At 34.1% G+C, this 20,759-nt stretch overlaps 1 protein-coding gene across 1 annotated transcript; it reads right to left on the bottom strand.

Moving 5' to 3' along the window:
- Positions 1–8,053: 8,053 nt before the first annotated feature.
- Positions 8,054–18,624, bottom strand: LOC132068705 (uncharacterized). Its single transcript, XM_059462374.1, has 5 exons — positions 18,256–18,624; positions 17,643–17,777; positions 16,442–16,549; positions 15,953–16,048; positions 8,054–8,502 (listed from the first exon to the last, which is right to left on the bottom strand). The coding sequence occupies exons 1-5, from the start codon at positions 18,406–18,408 to the stop codon at positions 8,338–8,340; spliced, it is 657 nt and encodes a 218-aa protein (XP_059318357.1). The 5' UTR covers positions 18,409–18,624; the 3' UTR covers positions 8,054–8,337.
- Between the last annotated feature and the right edge of the window lie 2,135 nt (positions 18,625–20,759).

Raw genomic sequence — 20,759 nt, 5'->3', positions numbered from 1 at the left:
TCAACATCATAAGCATTATTTGTCATGTGTAAAAAGTCTGATTTGAGATTGATAGATAAATAAAAATGAATAAATAATTAATTGATGTCATACAATTATAATTACACTATGAGATTGCTCGAATCAAATAAAAATTTAGATAATTGAAATGTAATTCTTAACATTTGACTTTTATTAAACACCAAATATGTAAATGAAAAAGAGCTGCATTCAAGATTTATATCTTCAGTCGACTTGGCAATTCTCCTTTCCTGGGTACCTTCCTTTATTTATTTTTTTCAAAATTCACTTGCACCTTAATAAATAAGGGGGAAAAGAAATTGTGAAGGCTCTTATTGACGTTTTGTCTATTATTGAATGGTTTAATTTATATACTTATTTTTTATATTAAAATATTAATTGCGAAAAAATCATGAGGAGGATTAAATAAAAAATCAACATCATAAGAATTAATTGTCATGTCTAAAAAGTCTGATTTGGGATGAATATAAAAATAAAAAAGATTAAATAATTAATAGATGTCATATAATTTATAATTACACTATGAGATTGCTCAAATCAAATAAAAATTTAGATAATCGAAATGTAATTCTTAACATTTGACTTTATTAAACACCAAATATGTAAGTGAAAAAGAGACGCATTCAAGTTTTATATCTCCTTCAATCGACTTGGCAATTTCCTTTCCTGGCACCTTTGTTTTTTAAAAAAAAAAAAAAAAAATCATGGGCACCTTAATAAATAAGGGGGAAAAGAAATTGTGAAGGCTCTTATTGACATTTTGTCTATTATTGAATGGTTTAATTTATATACTTATTTTTTATATTAATTGCGAAAAAATCAACGAGGATGATTAAATAAAAAATCAACATCATAAGAATTAATTGTCATGTGTAAAAGTCTGATTTGGGATGAATATAAAAAATAAATAAGAATAAATAATTAATAGATGTCATATAATGTATAATTACAGCATGAGATTGCTCGAATCAAATAAAAATTTAGATGATCGAAATGTAGTTATTAACATTTGACTTTTATTAAACACAATATATATAAGTGAAAAAGAGTCGCATTCAAGTTTTATATCTCCTTCTATCGACTTGGCAATTTTCCTTTCATGGATACCTTTGTTTATTTTTTTCAAAATTCATGGGCACCCAAATAAATAAGGGGGAAAAGAAATTATGAAGGTTGTTATTGACATTTTGTCTATTATTGAATGGTTTAATTTTATGCTTATTTTTTATGTTAAAAATATTAATTGCGAAAAAATCAACAAGGAGGATTAAATGAAAAATCAACATCATAAGCATTATTTTTCATGCGTAAAAAGTCCGATTTGGGACAAATATAATAAATATAGAATAATAATTAATAGATGTCATATAATTTATAATTACTCTATGAGATAGCTCGAATCAAATAAAAATTTAGATAATCGATATGTAATTCTTAACATTTGACTTTTATTAAGCACCAAATAAGCAAGTGAAAACGAATCGCAGTCAAATTTTATATCTCCTTTTGTTGACTTGACAATTTCCTTTCTAGGGTTACCTTTTTTTATTTTTATTTTCAAATTTAATGGACACCTTAATATATAAGGGGTAAAGAAATTGTGAAGACACTTATTGACATTTTGTTTATTATAAATTTAGTGACTAAAAGATCATCATCATTCATCATAATTTGCATATCAGTAACATAATTTTAGCTCTACTTATCCAGTATTTTCAAATTGAATTTCTTTCATTCTTTATTCTTAGTTAAAGTTGTGAATTTTTTTGTTAAGAATAATTGAATAGTCTAAATGTTCTTGCATGTAAAATACTTGGAGCTTTGTGGGGGCAAGGACTATTACAGGTGTCCGCATGGGTTCCCATTTGGCGAGGTGTATAGGTGGATGGGTTGCTTAGGTGGCATGATTAAATCTTGTCTCACCTTTTTTATATTACTTTTAAAAGTTAATTAAAAGGAATAATAGAAAAGAAGAAAAAAACAAAGATGCAGATTCGGAATTTGAGTGCTAATCTGCAAAATAGAGTAGCACACAATGTGCATGGATCTATACACTTTTTGCTCATCCCATGTAGTAGTGCAACTTTTGGATATTTAATGTGACAACTTTTAGAAATTTTAATGAAGTAGTCTTTAAGGACACTATTCATAACTTATTAAAAATGTATGATTTTCAAATCCAAAGGTATGATATTGGAATCAGGGTTCTTTTATTTCATATTTATTTAATATGAATATCCCCCCCCCCCCCTCCCCCCCCCCTTTTTTTTTTTTTAATATCATTCCTTAAGTTCCATAAATACACAGCTCACTCCCGAAAGATCTAGTTGATATTAAAAGTCATTAGGCACTTGATTTTAATAAAACTCCATTAGGTACTTCACTTATGAATGCTCACTTCTTCATTTAAACTTATTTATATCCTCATTCTACAAACTAAAATAAAAATAAAAAGATAAGCGAAAAGAAAAGAGAATCAACCACGTGAACTTGCAAGCTAAGATGATTAAAATTGTCATAATGACAAAAACGCGAAACTAAACACCAAAATAATAAAAAACTATGAAATTAATTGATTTTGGGAAGCATACTCTTCTGTGTATAACGTGAAATCAGTTTGATGCATTATATGTTTGAACAATTCTGTTTTCAAAAGTTAGTGGATATTGTTTTGGTAGGGATTATAAAATAGGTTGAATTTTAGTTTGAGAAAGATTTGTAATGACCCACTAGGTTGTTTTGAGCTTTTGGATTCATTTTTCCTGAAAGACCTTTGTTGTAGTTGTAAAGAGATATTTGCGACTCAGGGGATGACTGGCATGATTCCCGAGGCAATCGGGTGAATATCATAGAAGAAATAGTAAATTGAAAGTTCTTAAGTTAAGGAAATGGGAAAGTTTGACCGGAGTCAACATTGGAGGTTAATGAACTTGGATCAGAGTTTCATTAGTTTCATGAGGTCTAAAACGTGAATTTTGACTTAGTCGCGTGGTTTGAACGAGTCCCAGAGAGCTTGAGTGTGATTTGGACACTTGATGGAGATTCTAGTTAAGGTTTTGAATTTGGGTTGAACACAGTCAACATCGGGGCAAGATGACTCTGCATCAGTGTTTTGAAAGTTCCACCAGATTTGTATGATGATTTTGGACTTGTCCGCAAATTTTGATTAGATTCCGATGAGTTTCAAATGGGTTTGGGTTGTATGGAGCTCGTATTTGGTTTCGACGTCATTTTGAACATAAACGGTACCACATAAAGCAAATGAGCTCTAAATTGTATTTCAATTGAACCATTTGATCCGTATCGTGATTAGGAACTATAACAACAAGAATTATCGAAATTTCGAGATCGTATGAGAAAGTTATGACCATTTTAACCCGAATTGGTTTAGCTGATATTTGATGTGGTCGTAATTGCAGAGTTTTGACCGCAATTGCGGTGGTTCGGCCACATTTGCGATGCTTTTGCCGTATTTGCGTTGACCGCATTTTCAATGCTTTTGCCACAATTGCTATGGTACCTACAGACTTATAAAAAATTTCCCAATCCGATAGTTATTTCATTCTTCCATATTTTGAGTTTAGAGCTTAGTTTGAGGTGATTCGAAGGACATTTTACTCATTTTGGCTTGGGGGTAAGTTTCTAATCTCTAATTTTTCGATTAATTACTATTGATTCTTTCTGTTGGCTAGTGTTTAATTCTTGATTTGGGTGGGTAGAAATGAGATTTTTAACCCTAATTAAAATAGGAATGTCTTCGATTTGGAGGACGATTTGAGGTTGGATTTGGCTCATTTTTTGGCTTTAGACTTATAAGTTACTGGTAAACCTATTTTCAAATAAAATTCTAGTTTTGTCCTTGGGAGCTTGGGATTGAATTTTTGAGTTCGGGTTATAACTATAGCAAAATGGGTGTCTACAGACTCGTATAATTATGAACATCGCGTATTTGATAGATAAGGAGCGTTATGAGGCACTTCGAAAGGGATAGATGCTTTCGTGATTCGTTTGCTCGGCCTTGAGGTATGTTACAACTTTGTAGACTTCACTTGAGGGACATTTTCACGAAGTAAAGATTAAAAATGATAATAATAAGGGGTAAGGGCGAAAGAGAGGGGTGTCATACCCGTGATGTGATGGGCATTAGTATGGGTATCGGTGCTGTCACGATCCAAAATCCCAAGGTGGCTTTGAAGGCACCTACCCTAACCCGTAAGCGAACCCAAATAAAAGCTTAAGTCTTTTAATTACCATAAAGAGAAAATAAAATAAGAATAACCAACAATAATCTCTCGACATTGTAACTCATAAATGTGGAAAACTGAGTCCTACACCTCCCAAAACCTTGAGTCATAAGTACAAGAGTCGCTAATATGAAGTACAAGTCTGAAAGTCTACGACATCTGTCCGAAAAGTAAAGACAAAAAAGTAAAATGAATATGGAGTCTGGTGCTGCGGAACAACCATCGGCTCACCCGGAGAAGACATAGTGTAACCATATCACACTCTCAGACACTTGGAAAGAAAGGATCTTTGCAATGACCTACACAATACAATAATTAGAAAATTCTTGCCCCTAAATAGTTTGACTTCCGATTAATAATTGCTTCAGCATACAAAATCGACAACAGAAAATAAACACTGTTATGAAAATCAGGATAAGTGCAGTACATAGATGGCAGTGGATCGCGTTACTTTGGGCCAAAATTCTGAATTGTATCATACATGCATAGGACAATAAATATTAGTCATAGAATTCAACCCCCCACTCATTCCTTCAACTGAAAAGGGAAAAAAAACTTCTGCATCAATAATCTAATTGTGTTACAATCCTACATCTAAAACAATAGAGCTTACATTCAAGCAAACATTCTCTAATATAAACCTAGACCCTTTATTATTTATTAAAGAGAAAAGGTGCAAATACACCCCCCAACTTTGCGATTTAGAACAGATATACCCTTATATATCTCTGCCGTTACAAAACGGTGCAAATATACCTTTTTAATCATTTAGCTTATTTTTTAAGTAAAAAAATGTCACGTGTCTTTAAGAAAAAGTCTCCCCATTTTTTTTAAGTAGACATATTTGTTTAAAGCCACGTGGTATTTTTTTTTCTAGTGTGTCGGGTTCGGCTCGTTTAAAACAATGGGTAGATTTTTTTTTTTTAAAGTCACGGAGATATTTTTTTAAACGAACTAGACCCGATACACCAGAAAAAAATTATCATGTGGTTTTAGAAAAATATGTCTACTAAAAAAAATGGGTAGAATTTTTTTTTAAAGTCACGTAATAGTTTTTTAATTAAAAAATAAGCTAAATGATTTTTTTTAAAAATTCCGTCAAAAGTTGCAATTTGTGTAACGACGGGGTATATTTGCACCATTTGTAATTGGGGGGGGGGGGGTATATATACACCACTTTTTTAACACGGGTATATTTACTTCAAATCGCAAACTTGAGGGGTATATTTACCCATTTGTCCTTTATTAAATAAAATATAAACTGTACGATTAAGATTTAAATCTCCAATTCCTAAACACCTAAATCCGGAGTTTAACTTCTATGTAGTTAAAAAAATTAAATAGATCACTTACAAACCCTATGCAAAATATGCTTTTTTTTAAAAAAAATATTTTTTTATTTTTTTAAAAAGTATTTTTTTTATTTTCTTTAAAAAAAAATTAATTAAAATTTTTTTTTTGGCTCAAAAATTTATATAGGAAAGTTGTATGAAATGTGTATATCTCCCTCAAGGCTTAAAAAGTCGCTCAAAATTTAGTGTATGAAAACAGTATGAAATGTGTATATTTCATTCAAGGCTTAAAAAATCCGCTCAAAATTGTGTGTATGAAAACGGTATGAAATTTGTATCTCACTCAAGGCTTAAAATTTCGCTCATATTTTTGTGTATAAAGAGATTTCTGTAAAATTAATACAACTACAACAACATTGTATACAATTTTGATACAACATTCAAGACTTAAAATAATCACTCAAATTTTTGTGTATGAAATGTGTATATCTTTCTCAAGGCTAGAAAAGTTCGCTCAAATTTTATGTTTTTATGTATGAAAAAAGTATGAATGGCATGAAATGTATATATCTCGCTCAAGACTTAGAATTTCATTCACATTTTTTGTACATAAAGTTCATATTAGGTTTTTGAAAAATTAATACAACAACAACAACATTGTTACAACTTTCATACAATACTTAAGGCTTAAAGTTTTCGCTCAAAATTGTGTATGAAAATTATATTAAAAATTTCGCCCACACCTACACATTTCATACACAAAAATTTGAGGTAATTTTTTAAGCTTTTGAGCAAAAAAAAAAAAAAAAAATTAATTTTTTAAAATAATTTTTTGAAAAAATATAAAAATAATTTAAACTTTAAAAAAATTTAAAATATTTTTTTAAAAAAATAAAAAAATAAAAAAACGAAAAATATATGAAAATCCGTCATGTTTCGTAAAATATCGTTATGTTTTGTAAATAAGGAAAACTATCTATATATTTTGTAATAAAGAGTTTTAAGTAGGTACACTATATCATTTTCTCTAAGGCAAACTCTATCTGACTCAAACTCTGCCTGATTAGGTGGAGTTTTGAGGCAAACTCTACCTTAAGTTAGAGTTTCAAACTCTACTTGAATGCAGGCAAATCTCTGTCTTACGAATCCAAACTCTACCTTGCTGATTTTTTTAAAAAAAATTTGACTGAGCGAGGATTCGAATCCGAAACCAAGGGGTTCTAGCGAAAGGAAAAAAAATTAAAGACCACCAATTTAATGGACAAAAATTAAAGACCACCCCAAAATAAGGGCATTCCTGCAAATTTGCCCGTTTGTATAGATTACTTGCAAAGTAATTACATATAAGTATTATGATAAGACATTAACCCAATAAATTTGGTATCTTAAGACATTAACCCAATAAATTTGGTATACAATCTCCTATCACAAGTAAAATTACATTGATAGTACAATTAATCTTTACATGCCGGTGTCCAAAGAGAAAAAAAGAAACATTCCAACTGTGGTCATTAACGCATATAATTGTGTTCCAAAGATGAGAAACAAATGAAGACAACTCCAAGTAGGGGTGGGCATGGTACGATATATACCGATTACCATATCGAAATTGAAAATTTTTACACCGTGATTTTGGTATTATGGTATTTGGTATGGATTGTTAGAAAATTTGGTACGGTATTCGATATTTATAAAAAATATACCGAAATACCGAATACCATACCTAAATATATAATTACATATACAATTCATATATATATTAGTGATAAAATACTAACAACTATATAATCTAGTATTAGTACAAAATTAATTGTTTAGATGTTGAAGTTTTGACTAGTTAAACTTGATTGAAATGCCCCTTTTGTCTAATCAATTTGCAAACGAGATTGCTTGCGCTTTCTTTTGAATATTTTTACATGTGTAAGGTGTTAGCAAGATATTATTGAGACATTTCTTAAATAGCCAAAATCATCATTCTCTATTCTAAGAGTATATATAAGTCGAATTCGAACAAACTATGGTTACCGATTTACCGTACCATAAAATACCAAAAACAAACTTCAAAATACCGAACCATACCGAATTAATTTGGTACGATAATAATATAGTATTTTTTAAAAACCGAAATTACAATACCGTACCATGCCCACCCCTCGCTGCAAGGCTACTTTGGTAAAGCGAAATTTACACGAAAATTACATTGCGGAAAGACAATGATGATAACTCCTATGCATTTACCATACTTCTAGATTAAGGGATTTTTGCACTGCATAGTCACCCACCAAAATAATAGCCGAAAAATTTATATTTTTTTTGTATATCACTGTATATGTACATATAATATACTATTTTATACATAACTGGTGTGTATTTTATGTATATATGGCGAGCGGTTGTAATTGAATGGCCACGTGTATAACTTTCCCGAATAATCCTCGTGTGCGCTACAATTATACTGATAAAAGCTGTAGCATGCAAAGTATAGATACACGAAGAGAAGGGCAAACAGTCCAACTATCTCATTATCATCCACCAAAAATTTCCAACAAGTTAGAAATGCTAATTTCCAAAAATCTAAATATAGCTGGAGAAAATGCTAATCTTTATCTGCCAAGAGACAAGCACCTATGCTAAAGCTACAGATGAACAATAAAGCTCAGGCCATCATCACATTCGAAAGCAGTGATGACTTAATTTATGTCACAACTACTCTGTATTATGGATGACCATTAATCATTAATCCGGTCTTTCGGAATCGAATGTTCTTGAAAGTGTTCTCTTCATTTGCCCCGAATTTTGACTTGCAGAACCCATTGGGTCTTACCTTCTGGCAACGGAATGGACCTTGGCATCCGCAGTGGTACTTCAAACTCGCCCATCACGTGCAAAGGTGTATCCAGAACCAAATGTTCTGGTTCAATCCGAACAGAGATCTGTCTCGCCACCTGATAAAGAAGATAGAATTTTGGCAGCACGAAATTAGCATTACGTTTTGAGCATTACCTTAATATAACTGAGTAGCAGAAAATTAGAAATTTCATTCCACAATTGACAAGAAAATTCAAGGAGTACCTTTAAATCACAAATACAATGTAATGACAAAAGGAAAAACAAAATAATGAGGTTTTGCAGCGATTGAGGTATCTTCGTACATATCTGTATTTTATCGATGATATGATGGAATTTAAAAGACACTGGACATAAGGCTCCCGCTCCTAATTAGGGCTTTGCATAAGAGAGGAACCAGTTATGAGTAGACATGTCAAATTCTCTTCTTCTCTTTTTCTTTTTGGTGAGGAAGGAGGAGACATGTCAATCATACACCGTAATCTCCTATCTAATGTCATTTGAAGGTCAATCTTAGAGATATTATGTACGGTAACCAACAGTAATATTGGCCAAGTTGGTATCATTAAGTTACTAATATAAGTCAGGTGTCTCAAGGTCATAAGAGGATGTAGATTTCATCCATTAGACTCTGATTTATTGTGAAAAAAATCTTGTCTACCATAAAATCTATAGCAGAGGTGTGATATTCTCCAAAAGTTTGAAAACTCCTCAAATCAGCTCTACATGACACTACATGTTGCGATCTTGCAGATAGAAAGTCCCAACTTTCCACGACATAAATTATGCACCTTGCCCACCACCAATAGAAGGATATAGGCCAATAAGTTGAAAGTGCAAATCAAATAAAGATTTGACTTGTAAAGTGAACTGAAAATAACATCCAAATACTTATGGAGGTTTGAATGTTACATTATAGATAGGTCACACAAAATAATTTCCACCCAACATATAGTTTGCAAAGACTGAAGTTGGCATTCCCTCCACACACACAAACAGAGAGACATATATGTGTGTGTACTACCCCCATTTTAATGTTTTTGTGTGTGCACTACCTTCATATCATTAGAAAAGCTCCTTTCTTACATAATATCAATTCAAAGGGGAATTATATAGGTGCTAATAGAATCTTCTAGGGTCACGCCTATTAGGTACTTTCACACACACTTGAATCTAACCACATATATACCCCATAAAAGTCACCTAGATAATACAAATGATCATATGCACCTAGGATAACTAAAAGACATGAATCTAGACACTCAAACATTTAAGTTTAGATTCCTGGATAGGTTGTGTTTCGCCCGGTGTAAATGTATTCATAAGTCAATGTATCAACACCTAAGTTGCGCGGACTCTTCATTTTTGTTGCCGCACCCGTGTCGTATCGACACAGGTGCGAGTGCGAGGCACGTGTGGGATTCAGTCAATTCACATTGGATACTTTGACCAGGGACCATGGACAAATTTGGGGAGAAAATTGAGATTTTGATTTCTCAAAATAAAAGATAAAACAAATTTAAGACATAAGAAATGACATACTTCAATCCTTTTTAGCTTTTCCTCTTGGTCAATATTTGCTATTTATAAATGTTTTCTTTCTCATGGAAAAGAGTGATAGTTTCTAAATTAATTATTAGCATGTTGATTTTTTGACAATTAATTTTGTTTTTTAACGCCAATCTTGGAAAATTGGAAGATTGAATTCGACAACATAAATGTAAGTTTTCCACAGAATCTCTCAAAATTTAGAAAATCTTTATAGCTCTACTTTTATAATTTTGAATTTTTTTAGCCGAATTCCAGCACCCATATACATACACGATCCGTACCCCTGATCTTAAACTTCAGATTTTGCCAAATCCGACCATCAGATGCGCATCCGTGTCAGATACCCGCACCCGAGTCAAAGCAACTTACATCAACACAACCCCCTTTGAAGTTTTAGTGTTCCGAATGCTTATTTCTCAAGCAGAAGAAAAAGCCCGTATGTTTTCATTATACCAGCGGAAGCTCCGGGTAGATTTATTCCACCAGCTGCACCAACTCTCAATTGATAGGCGTCTCTATTCAGAAGGAGGAGTAGTCATCGAATAAGGTTTCCTTTCCTGTACTTTTTTGAATTTTACTAATCAGCATTCCCCCTTAAATGTCTTTTCAAATTCTTCAATCTTTCTTGACAATTGGAGCTTCATTTTCAACATCCTCTTTGCGTACGCATTCCAAATTTGTCTTCAAACATAATCCTTACAAAAAACTAGGTTGGTGATCTGTGTATTAACTTTCTTCATTCATAAATTGGTTAACAACTTTCCAGAAAGAATGAATGGCTGCAAAGGGAATTTGACGAAAACGAAGTTTTAGGAGTCATTCAGCAGTACACAAGTGATTAAATATCAGGTCTGGACGGTTTCACGCTGGGATTATACAAAAAAAATGCTAGAATGTGATCAGAACAGATTTGATGAACGTAATACAAAATTTTTATTCGACATGCCAATTTGAAAAAAGTTCCAATGCCTCTCACATTGTGTTGATCCCAAATAAGCAACGAGCCGAAGAAGTTAGAGATCACATACCTATTAGTTTGATTGGTAGCTTTTAGAAGATTGTATCCAAGCTACTGTCGGGAAAATGAAAGAAAGTTATTGATAAGTTTGTTGGCAACACTTGGTGGACAGAGTTACTTGGAATCTATTGCTAGTGGGAGGTGGCAGGTATCCTGTGGAATTAGTCGAGACGCGCACAAGCTGGCCCGGACACCACAGTTATTTAAAACAAAAAGGTTTGTTGGCGACTCTCAAATGGCATTCATAAGGGTCAGGATGTCAGTGTTGATAAATGGTTCTGGAAAGGATCTTTTTCAGACACACAAGGGAGTAAGGCAAGAGAATCCTCTTTCCCCCTTCCTTCTCAGAAGTGTTGAAGATCTTAGCAACATACTTCCATTTGCAATGGAACAGATTTGGATTACAGCTTTCTCAGCATGGACAAGGTACCAGGAAAGGCTTTCCATCTCCCACATTCTTTATGTGGATGATACTTTAATCTTGTGTGAGCTGACCTGAATATACACTATACCTCTTGTGAATATACACTATACCTCTTGTCATATGCCTTCATATGAACTTGCAAAAAACGGCTATTGCCTGATAATGAAGTCTAGAACCTCCAACAGTTGGCTAATACTCTTGGGTGTAACATAGGGTCATTACCTTCCACATATTTGGAACTACCACTGTGACATAAACACAAGTTGGCCTCCATATGGAATGGCATTCTTGAAAAAATGTGAAAGAAGGTTATCAAATCGGAAAAGGCAATATCTCTTGACCAGTGAAAAGTTTAGTTGTAATAAATAGTGTATTGGATTCCCTTCCTACCTACACTATGTCCTTATTTCCTATACCTGCTTCAGTGACGAAAAGAATCGACAAGATCAGTAGAGACTTTCTTTAGCAAGGAAACAGAGAAACCACACCTTCAATCTAGTCAAGCGGAGATCAGTCTTGAAAGACAAAAACTCTAGTGGCTTGAGGTAAGGGACTTGAGAACACACTATGTCAATATGTCAATCTCCTGAACAAATGGCTTTGGAGATTAACACAAGAGGAAGATGTGAGAAAGGTCATTGAAAACAAATATGGTATGTGCAACCAACGGCTAAAGAAGGTACCTAACTTCCCGTACGGGTAATCTGTTTGGAAAAATATCATGACATTCTGGGATGACTTCAGAGGCAAAACATACTTCAAAGTTGGGCGATGGTAGGAAGATTAGCATTTGGCATGACACTTGGCTGTGACACACCCTTGCAAGTTGGACTTCCATGTTCTTTATACTCTGGCTGCAAATCAGAGTGCTTCTGTATCTGGATATTACTCTAATTATAGCTGGAATACTGTTTTCGGGAGGAATTGCAACGACTGAGAATCAATGTTGTCAAAGGCGCGCTTAAGCCCTGAAGCGAGGCTCAAAACATGTTGAGCACTTCGCCTCGCTTAATGTGGGCTTTAGTGTCGTCATCAAAACTCTAAGACATACTTTTCATTGCCAATGAGTGATTCCTAAAGTTGAGACACTAAACAATTGATATTTCACTTTTATCGTTAAAAAGATTCAATTTCGTTGTCCATATATTTGTTATTCGTGCTTATAATTATTTTCTTGGACTAAACATATATATTTATATTTTTTCTCCTTTTGCGCCTTTTTTCATTAAAGCCCACGCTTTATTTGCACTTTGCGCTTAAAGCCCCAACAAACCTTAGAGCTTTTTTGCGCTTTTCGCTTTTGATAACACTGCTGAGAATTAGAGAGGACCCGCATCTTACCTCCACTACTAGGAACCGTTCCACAAGTTCAGACAAGAAAGATACCATTTATTGGAAGGGCAAGAAAGATGGCATCTTTACAGTCAAATCATGCTATACACTCTTATTGAATTCACAGAATGCTACATCAGCTGGCCTGGAGAAAATTTGGACAAGTTTTGCTCCTTATAAAGTTCATTTCTTCACTTGGTTAGTAGGCAAAACTGCATGTCTCCCACAGACTAATTTCCAAAGAAGATGCCTATACATTTGCAACAGATGCTCCCTATGTGAAGAACACCTATTTCTGCATTGCAAAACTATTGCCCAATTGTGGGACATGTTTTTTACATTTTGGGCCTAAAATGGGCAATGCCTAGAATTGCAGTGAAACTTCTACAAAGTTGGCGCAAAATGGGGCTGAGGGGCATACATTCACGGGTCTGGAATGCAATCCCTCCAAAAATTTGGTTGGTTATTTGGAGAGAGTAACTCTAGAAGACATTGGAGCAAACTGGCAAGTCTACATGAACTCGTAATGGGCATGATTGACTTCGTTAGTTCTCTGCACAATCTGTAAGAATTTCTTATGATGTACCCTGTTGTACATCTCAGCATACGCTTAAGGATGATATATATATATATATATATATATATATATATATATATATATATATATATATATATTTCTATAAAACTTTTACCTTATAAAAAAATGCATCTTATGTTGTCATATCCATATCAATGACATGTGGTACATTTCAACCAAAGTGTGTTCTACATTTTGATTAAAAGAATTGTATGTTTCTACACATTCTCTATTTAATAGTAATACTCTTCACGATTATGAAGAATATGGCACTAAACCAGAGATCTTCCACAATATAAAGTATGATTATTTCACACTCAACTTTGATAGATTTGTGAGAACATCAACTACTCATCAATCGCCATACATTCAGGTACTGGTAATCTTCAAATACTCATCCACATACCAATCAAGATATTGACCCAAGGGGATATTTCGTTTATAAAAGAAAAGAAAAACAGAGGGCCAGTGTCTCAATAGAACATGTACATCAAATTATTAAACCAAACTCCTAACAACATAATCACAAAAAGATTCCAAAAGGAAAAGAAGGTGCTAAAAGTTGGAGGTAGTCTATCTCTAGCCTTTCCACACACAACTTAGGAGAAGGAATGTGAAGAACTAGTGACCCAGTCATACAGTTAAGATGGTAAGGCTTTCAGTTTAGCAAATAACATATGACACCAGCAAGCAGATCCACATAAAGAAAACAATGTAACGGCTATAAGTACAGCAAAAGGAGAAAGAAAACTGCTGCCAAATCTCAGTGAGAGCGTTAGGATTTTCCTCAAGTAACTTTCACTTGGCACCAAATAGAAAACAGAAAAAGGTCAAGAAATTGGCCAAGGTTGTAAAAACTGAGATTGCTGGAGCTAAAGACAACTTGCAAGAGTGAAAAACAGCAATAATTTTAGTTTCCCAATTGAAGCTTTTAGACTATTTCCCTCATATTTTGTTAGTTCTGTAAATCTTCATACTAAAAACAGTTTATTTGTTTTGATTGATACCTTCATACAAACATTTGTTCTAATCCATATCCATGTTTTGTATCAGTAAAATAGCCGTGATGACTATTAAACCTTTATACACATCCTTCTTATTGAACTAGAAAAGAAAAACATTTGAAGCACATAGCTTTAGTCAAAAGGTATATGTCATGCCGAAGATTACAACTTAAATTTGCTACACCTGACTGTCTTCAGCCAATTAGGCCTTAAGTTAAATGTCCCCATTCAAACTTTGATGTTGATCCTAGTTCAATTATAGGGAAATCAAGAAGCCCAGAATGACAAGCTCACTCAAGCTACAGAAAACAATGAGAAATTCACTGGAACAGCTGTTAGCAACTATACTCATAGGGAACATACAGACCATAGCCATAGTCAACCTTAGCAAATAAAAAACATAGTCAATATTGGATCAAAATTCTGTCACTAAAGAACATTAGAAAGAGAATGAACTATTTTTTCCACAATCAACAATGATTAGAACTACAGAATATTCTATTTACTTTGGGGGATAAGTCAAAAAGTTACTTTTTTTTAACAGGAAGTCAACAAGTTTCAATAATAAACACCAAGTCGGTGCCAAAAAAGATGTGCACGTGACTATGCTACGGTCATACATTTTCCGCCAACTTCGACAACTATCCACAACATGATATTTTCTCCATAAACCAAAATACAAGTGAAATGAAAAAAATCTCTTAATGCTTTCTACATCATTCTCACTTTTTTGAAACAACTTGCTATTCTGTTCGTCCCATATACTCAAATATAAAGCAGAGAATCTGTACCTTTTTTTTTTTTTTGAATAAGAGAATCTGTACCTTCTTTTATAGGTGAGGATCTAGAATTTTTAGTGTCCTTTTCTTTTTCTTTTCTTTTTTTTGAAAAAGGTAACATTCTTTTTTTTTTAAATGTACTACTGAGTTTTAAAATCCTTGCCAACCTAAGTTTGAACATCAGTGAGGAAATAAACTAGCTTGCCCACTAAGGTAATTTTATATCCTAGAGAAATCCAGCTGTTTCTTCTTTTTGAAAACCGCAAAATCCCCAAGGGCCACTGGGCATGGTTGGAAGCTCTATGGGTGATGCGCCCATCCCTCTACCCTTCTCCACTTAAATACCAGGCTTTTGTCTGGTTTGAACCTATGACATGTGCCTAATCCACACATCACAAATATCGCTCTTACCACTAGACCCAAGCTATGAGGGCGAGAAACCTAGCTATTATGTACAGACATATTAATATATGTCCAAGACAAAATTAAAATTACCAACAACTAATATAACTTGGAAAAGAGAGGGGTCGGGGAAATCTGTATAGAATTTTGTTCCCCAAAGGCAGAATATTGCACAAGTTCCGATAGAACGTATATTTTATAAAAGTTATCATTACAAATAGAACAGAGAAAAAAAAAAATAAAGAACGACAATATACCTTTTAGAGGACGAAAACGAGAAGACAGAATATTAAAAAAAAATCAACTTGCTTCCTGGCTGCCATTAAAGGCAAAGCAATTTTCACAAGTATGAACTATTGTAAATTTTCTCTACCCCAAGCGCACCATGGCAGTAGTTATCAATAGGAGTTCTAATGGAAATGTAAAAAGTATAAAGACAAAAGTCAGGAACAAAGTATTACCTCAGCCACGATTTCATCTTTTCCGACAGGTTCCTGAATAAAAGTCCCCCCATTGTCATCTTTTGTCAATGGTTTCTTTGCGAGCTTTCTTAGTACCTGAAAGAATTTGCAGTTCAGATAAAAGAAATAAAGGTGAATAACTACGATGGACCAATTACCGAAGGGTATCTGAGACAGTTCGAAAGAACCATAGCATGAATCTTGAATCTTGAAAACATTGTCAATATAGAAAGATCCTGTCACTATGACAAGTTACAACTATTTTATACCAGTTATGCTAGGTTGCTAATATAACCAGTTTGTGTGAGCTAAAAGATTATCAGGTAGCTTTAGTTTCCTCTTCTGTACCATCTTTCAGAAGAAATAGCAGCAATATCACAGGATCGTAAAAAGTTCATGATGAATCAAGCGAGATATGATATAAGACTACTGATAATCATTAGTGAAGACTGTTTCAAAATCCAAAGAGCTGTAACATAAGATACTGACCAACTTAGTTCTATCCAGGCGGTTTGCTGCCATCTGGTATTCTTTCATCTTATCTTCCTTGGTTGCTGGAACTATTTTAACCTCTTCAACTTCCTCGCGTTGGTAAAGCTGGCAGAGAGGCAGCAAATTTGAAACGCTAAGCAGATGAATACATCATTTCACAAGAATGTAATCAATATACAAAGAGAAAGCACGGAGAAAACTATTTTTTTTTTTTTTAACTTTTATTCACAAATGGCACCACTTACAATGTGGAAAAATGTGAAGACCAAAGGGCCAAATGTAAAAAACACATTGTTGAATGTAAAACATGACAGGGTATACCACATGCTCAACACAGGAAAATTAACATATTTGTCCCAACATACTCAGCCTTTTTAACTGTAGGTGCGCTAAGATATTTGTTTGTTCTGTAAAGAGTGAAAATTATGCAGAGGAACAAAGAAAAGCGAGATGACACAAATTATCAGTGACCTCTAACATAATATATGTGAACCTTATGTGGATCATCTGTAGTCTTTTCAAACGAAAGAAGCGACCACATCGAAAATTTATCAAAGGTCTTTGAAAGGTTAAGAAAGCATCAATCAAAGATGAACCTAAGAAGATGTGCATTCGGGATCAGGCAGAGGCCATAAATTATTAGGGTAATACCAAAGCTATTTTTGACCTGATCCCGATTACTTAAGCCTACTCTTTCTTCAAGATACGAAACGAGCAGCTGATAATGGCTGTCCCTATTGTATTTCAAAAAGCCCCAATGCACAAGTGTTGTGGAAGTTTCTCCTTCTTGGGAAAATTCAAGTCATTTAGGTTCCTATTAGATATGATTTGACGACAAAGAGTATTTATTTGTTTGCAGATGGGAGGCTTGTATTGTTATGATAATATTACAGCAAGTAGGACATGGGCAGAACAGCTTTTTACCTGCATTGCAACTGTACTTCTAAGAATTGACGCACATAAAATAGAGCAAGTTCCAAGACTACTAGATTCAAAAGAACTCCGTGTTCTCATCAAGGGGTATACTAAATTCCTTACTTTTAACATCTCGTACACTCAAACTATCAATCAACATTCAAGTCCACGGCAGGAAAATAAAGAACCAACATATCAAATTCTCACAATCACGTAAACCTAATCAGAGCAGTATCAATATTTACAACCGAACACTTAAAAGTACAAATGGAACGAAGAAAACCTTTCGCTGATCTTCCATGAGATGCCTGTACTTGTCAATATTTGGTACAGCCAGCAATTTGGGCATAAGATGGTTGCGAAAATATCCAGGCGCTACTTTCACAGTTTCCCCTGCTTTTCCAAGCTTGTCTATGCTCTGCTTAGCAAAAACACAGTATTAAACAAAAAAAAGTGAAAGAATCAGGTCGAAACTGCAAAAGAGTCAGTTCAAAATGAATTAATCAAATAGTAAAGGACGTAGGTTGTGTTTGGTATGACGGAAAATGTTTTCCCTAAGAATCTGAGGGAAAACATTTTCCAGATCAATTAAAACACACCAACGCATCCCCAACCCACCCCACACTATCCACCTCATCCCTACTGCCCTAAGCCCCACCCAACCATCACCCCCACCCCCACCCCCAAACATTTTCCGTCATACCAAACACACCCTTATTGTTAAAATTACTAAAGGGTCAGTTCAAAATGAATCAATCAAATAGACATAATATTGATTACGTCATTAATAAATTGCCTGTGCAAATCGGTAATTTAGGTCAGGGAAAATTGATCATGTCAGTAACAATTGGATGAATGAATGAATGAATGAATTCGTTTTAATAGTGATGACTTACAGTAGTGAGAATGACTTGTAGTTTTCTGTATCTGACACCTTGTACGGCGTGATATAGTGGATGGTGTAAACCTCCATCACATTTCTGGAAAATACTCTTCACATTCTTCAACTGTTGACGGATACTATTCCGTCCATATTGAAGACAAGCCATTTTTCGCTCTTCTGTCCTGACGGCCAACCGCAAAATGACCCAAGAGGAAAAAGCACTATTCGAAGAGAAAATTACAACAATGGTCCTTTATGTTTGAGGGTTGGCTCAAGTATGCACTTACTCCATCCGTCCCAATTTATATCACACTATGACCACACGGATAATCAGACTTGTCAGAAGAGCCGATGTATAAATAAAAAATCTATTTTGACATGAAATGGATATATCCATATATCTCTGACTCATATTTACGAGATGATAATATATGGCAAAAGGTCTATTGAAAGTTAGTTCGCATAAGAGTGGACCCATTGGTTCACGTAAGGGTAAAGTGAGTATTCATGTTCAAGAAAGTTTCAATAATACCATTGAAATTGTTATAGATTTAACATCGAACAGTTTCTTGGTCCTCAACGCCGGCATGCACGGATTCGAAGGTACCTTTCTATATTTAGTAGTAATTTAATTTTAAATTTACCTTTTTACCCTTAACGAAATAATTTCTAATCACATAAATTTCTATAGTTTATTTTAGTCCACAAGTTTCAAAAGTCTTTTCTTATTTCTTAAATTTCGTGCCCAATCAAACTCCCTCATATAAAACGGGACGGGCAGAGTAATAGTTTTGTTCTTTTAAGTTTGTTAAAATTAATATTTTTAGTCTCCGTCAAATATTTACGACATTTTGACTGTTAGATTTGACGGAAATAGTGGGAAAAAAAAACAAATTATAAAGACTAAGAAAGTTCTATCAATTCCTGAAATATGCAACACAAAATACTACACTTGACACTAAAAATATATTTAAAAAAAAAAAGCAGAAACTACAAAATTTATACCTTTAAATATGGGTTTCTCTCAATTTGTCTTTTCATAGTTATCGTAATTATCTAACAGACAGTGTTCGATAAATGATTGATCGGGACTAAAACTGTTAATTTTTGACAAATTTAAAAGACCAAAACTATTAGTGTATACTTAAGTGGCTAGTTTGAACCTACCCTCAAATGCAAGGGATCATTGTTATCATTTTCTCCACCCTCGCATTTATGGAAGATGGGTGTTGAGGAAAAAACATTTTTTAGGTGTTGCCGGAGAGTATTCTTACCCTATTGCAGGCAAGCCATTTTCGTTGTTCCTTTCCCCTTTACGCTCGTATACGTACGAAAGAAAATGGAAAATTCGAAACAGGAAGGCAAAAGCAATTCCTAGGTATATTTAATAAGAATTTGGATATTAGTATTATTAGTTAGTGATCGCGAAGTTTCTTTTCTTTAATGTGTATTACTATTTGTTGCCTCATTTGCTTTTTATCTTACAGTTTTATTGTCATATTTTTCTTCATATACAGGACAAGTAAAAATGGACGTAGGGTGTTCTAAAACACACACGAATATACAATATCATTCAAAAGGGATTTTTAAGTCTCATTAGTGTACATGAATACGAAGCAGACTTAGATCTTATCTTTTCAACTAATTCAAATTTGGTTGTAACTATTCGAAAAAAAAAAAAAAAACAGATCATCGACAATCAAAGTGTTTGTTGTGACTCAACTAAAATACATTGAAAGTAAGCAATTGAGTATGAGTGTTTTTGTGACCCGAGAAACTTGTGACATCAACACTTTTAGCCTTGCTTATCAACATGAGAGAAAGTTTAGCCTTGCTTTCGACAACATCGTTGATCTTTTCTACGACAATTGTCACTATCTTATTTCCTGGGGCATTTAATTATTGGTGACTCTTTAGTTTTTTATTTTGGGAGAGGTGACTCTTCCGTTTTAATTATTAGGTGGAGGTAACAATTTTCTATTAGTGATTAAGGGGTTTTGAAGTTGCCCAAAAGTTTCTATTTTGACACTTTGACCTCACAAATTTTTAACACTTTGCACTCAAGTTTTATTTTTAACACTTTGACCCACCCCCGCCTAGACCCCGCCCCCGCGCCCATGCCCCCCACGCCCCTCGCACACCCTCCACCTCCCCACCCACCACTTGGCCAAATTTTTTTTTCTTTATTTTTTTTCACCCCCCTCGTCCTCCCAACCCCGTAACCCCCCACCCCCCCCCCCCCCCCCCCCCCCCCAAAAAAATAATTTTTTTTTTATTTTCTTTATTTATTTTTTCACCCCCTCCTCCTCCTCCTCCTCCTCCCCTACAACCCTCCCCCCACCCCCACCCTCCAAAAAAAATTTAAATTTTTTTGATTTTCTTTATTTGTTTTTTCAAACCCCCCCTCCTCCTCCTCCTCCTCAACCCTCCCCCACCCCCCCCCCCCCAAAAAAAAAAATTTTAAAAAAAGTTTTGATTTTCTCTTACCAGCCTTCACTCCTCCTCCTCTTCCTCCTC

The sequence above is a fragment of the Lycium ferocissimum genome, chromosome 8 (assembly GCF_029784015.1).
Source record: "Lycium ferocissimum isolate CSIRO_LF1 chromosome 8, AGI_CSIRO_Lferr_CH_V1, whole genome shotgun sequence".
In the NCBI taxonomy this organism is placed as follows: domain Eukaryota; kingdom Viridiplantae; phylum Streptophyta; class Magnoliopsida; order Solanales; family Solanaceae; genus Lycium; species Lycium ferocissimum.
Note: the sequence above shows the minus strand (reverse complement) of the source record. Positions and strands in the feature narration are given on the sequence as shown.

Excerpts from the sequence above, each read along its gene's own strand:
- LOC132068705 (XM_059462374.1), bottom strand. The coding sequence starts at position 18,408 with ATGGCTTGTCTTCAATATGGACGGAATAGTATCCGTCAACAGTTGAAG. Across the intron at positions 17,778-18,255 it reads TACAAGTCATTCTCACTACT|AGCATAGACAAGCTTGGAAA; the intron begins GTAAGTCATCAC and ends TTTGCTAAGCAG. Across the intron at positions 8,503-15,952 it reads AAGATGAAATCGTGGCTGAG|GTGGCGAGACAGATCTCTGT; the intron begins GTAATACTTTGT and ends CTTCTTTATCAG.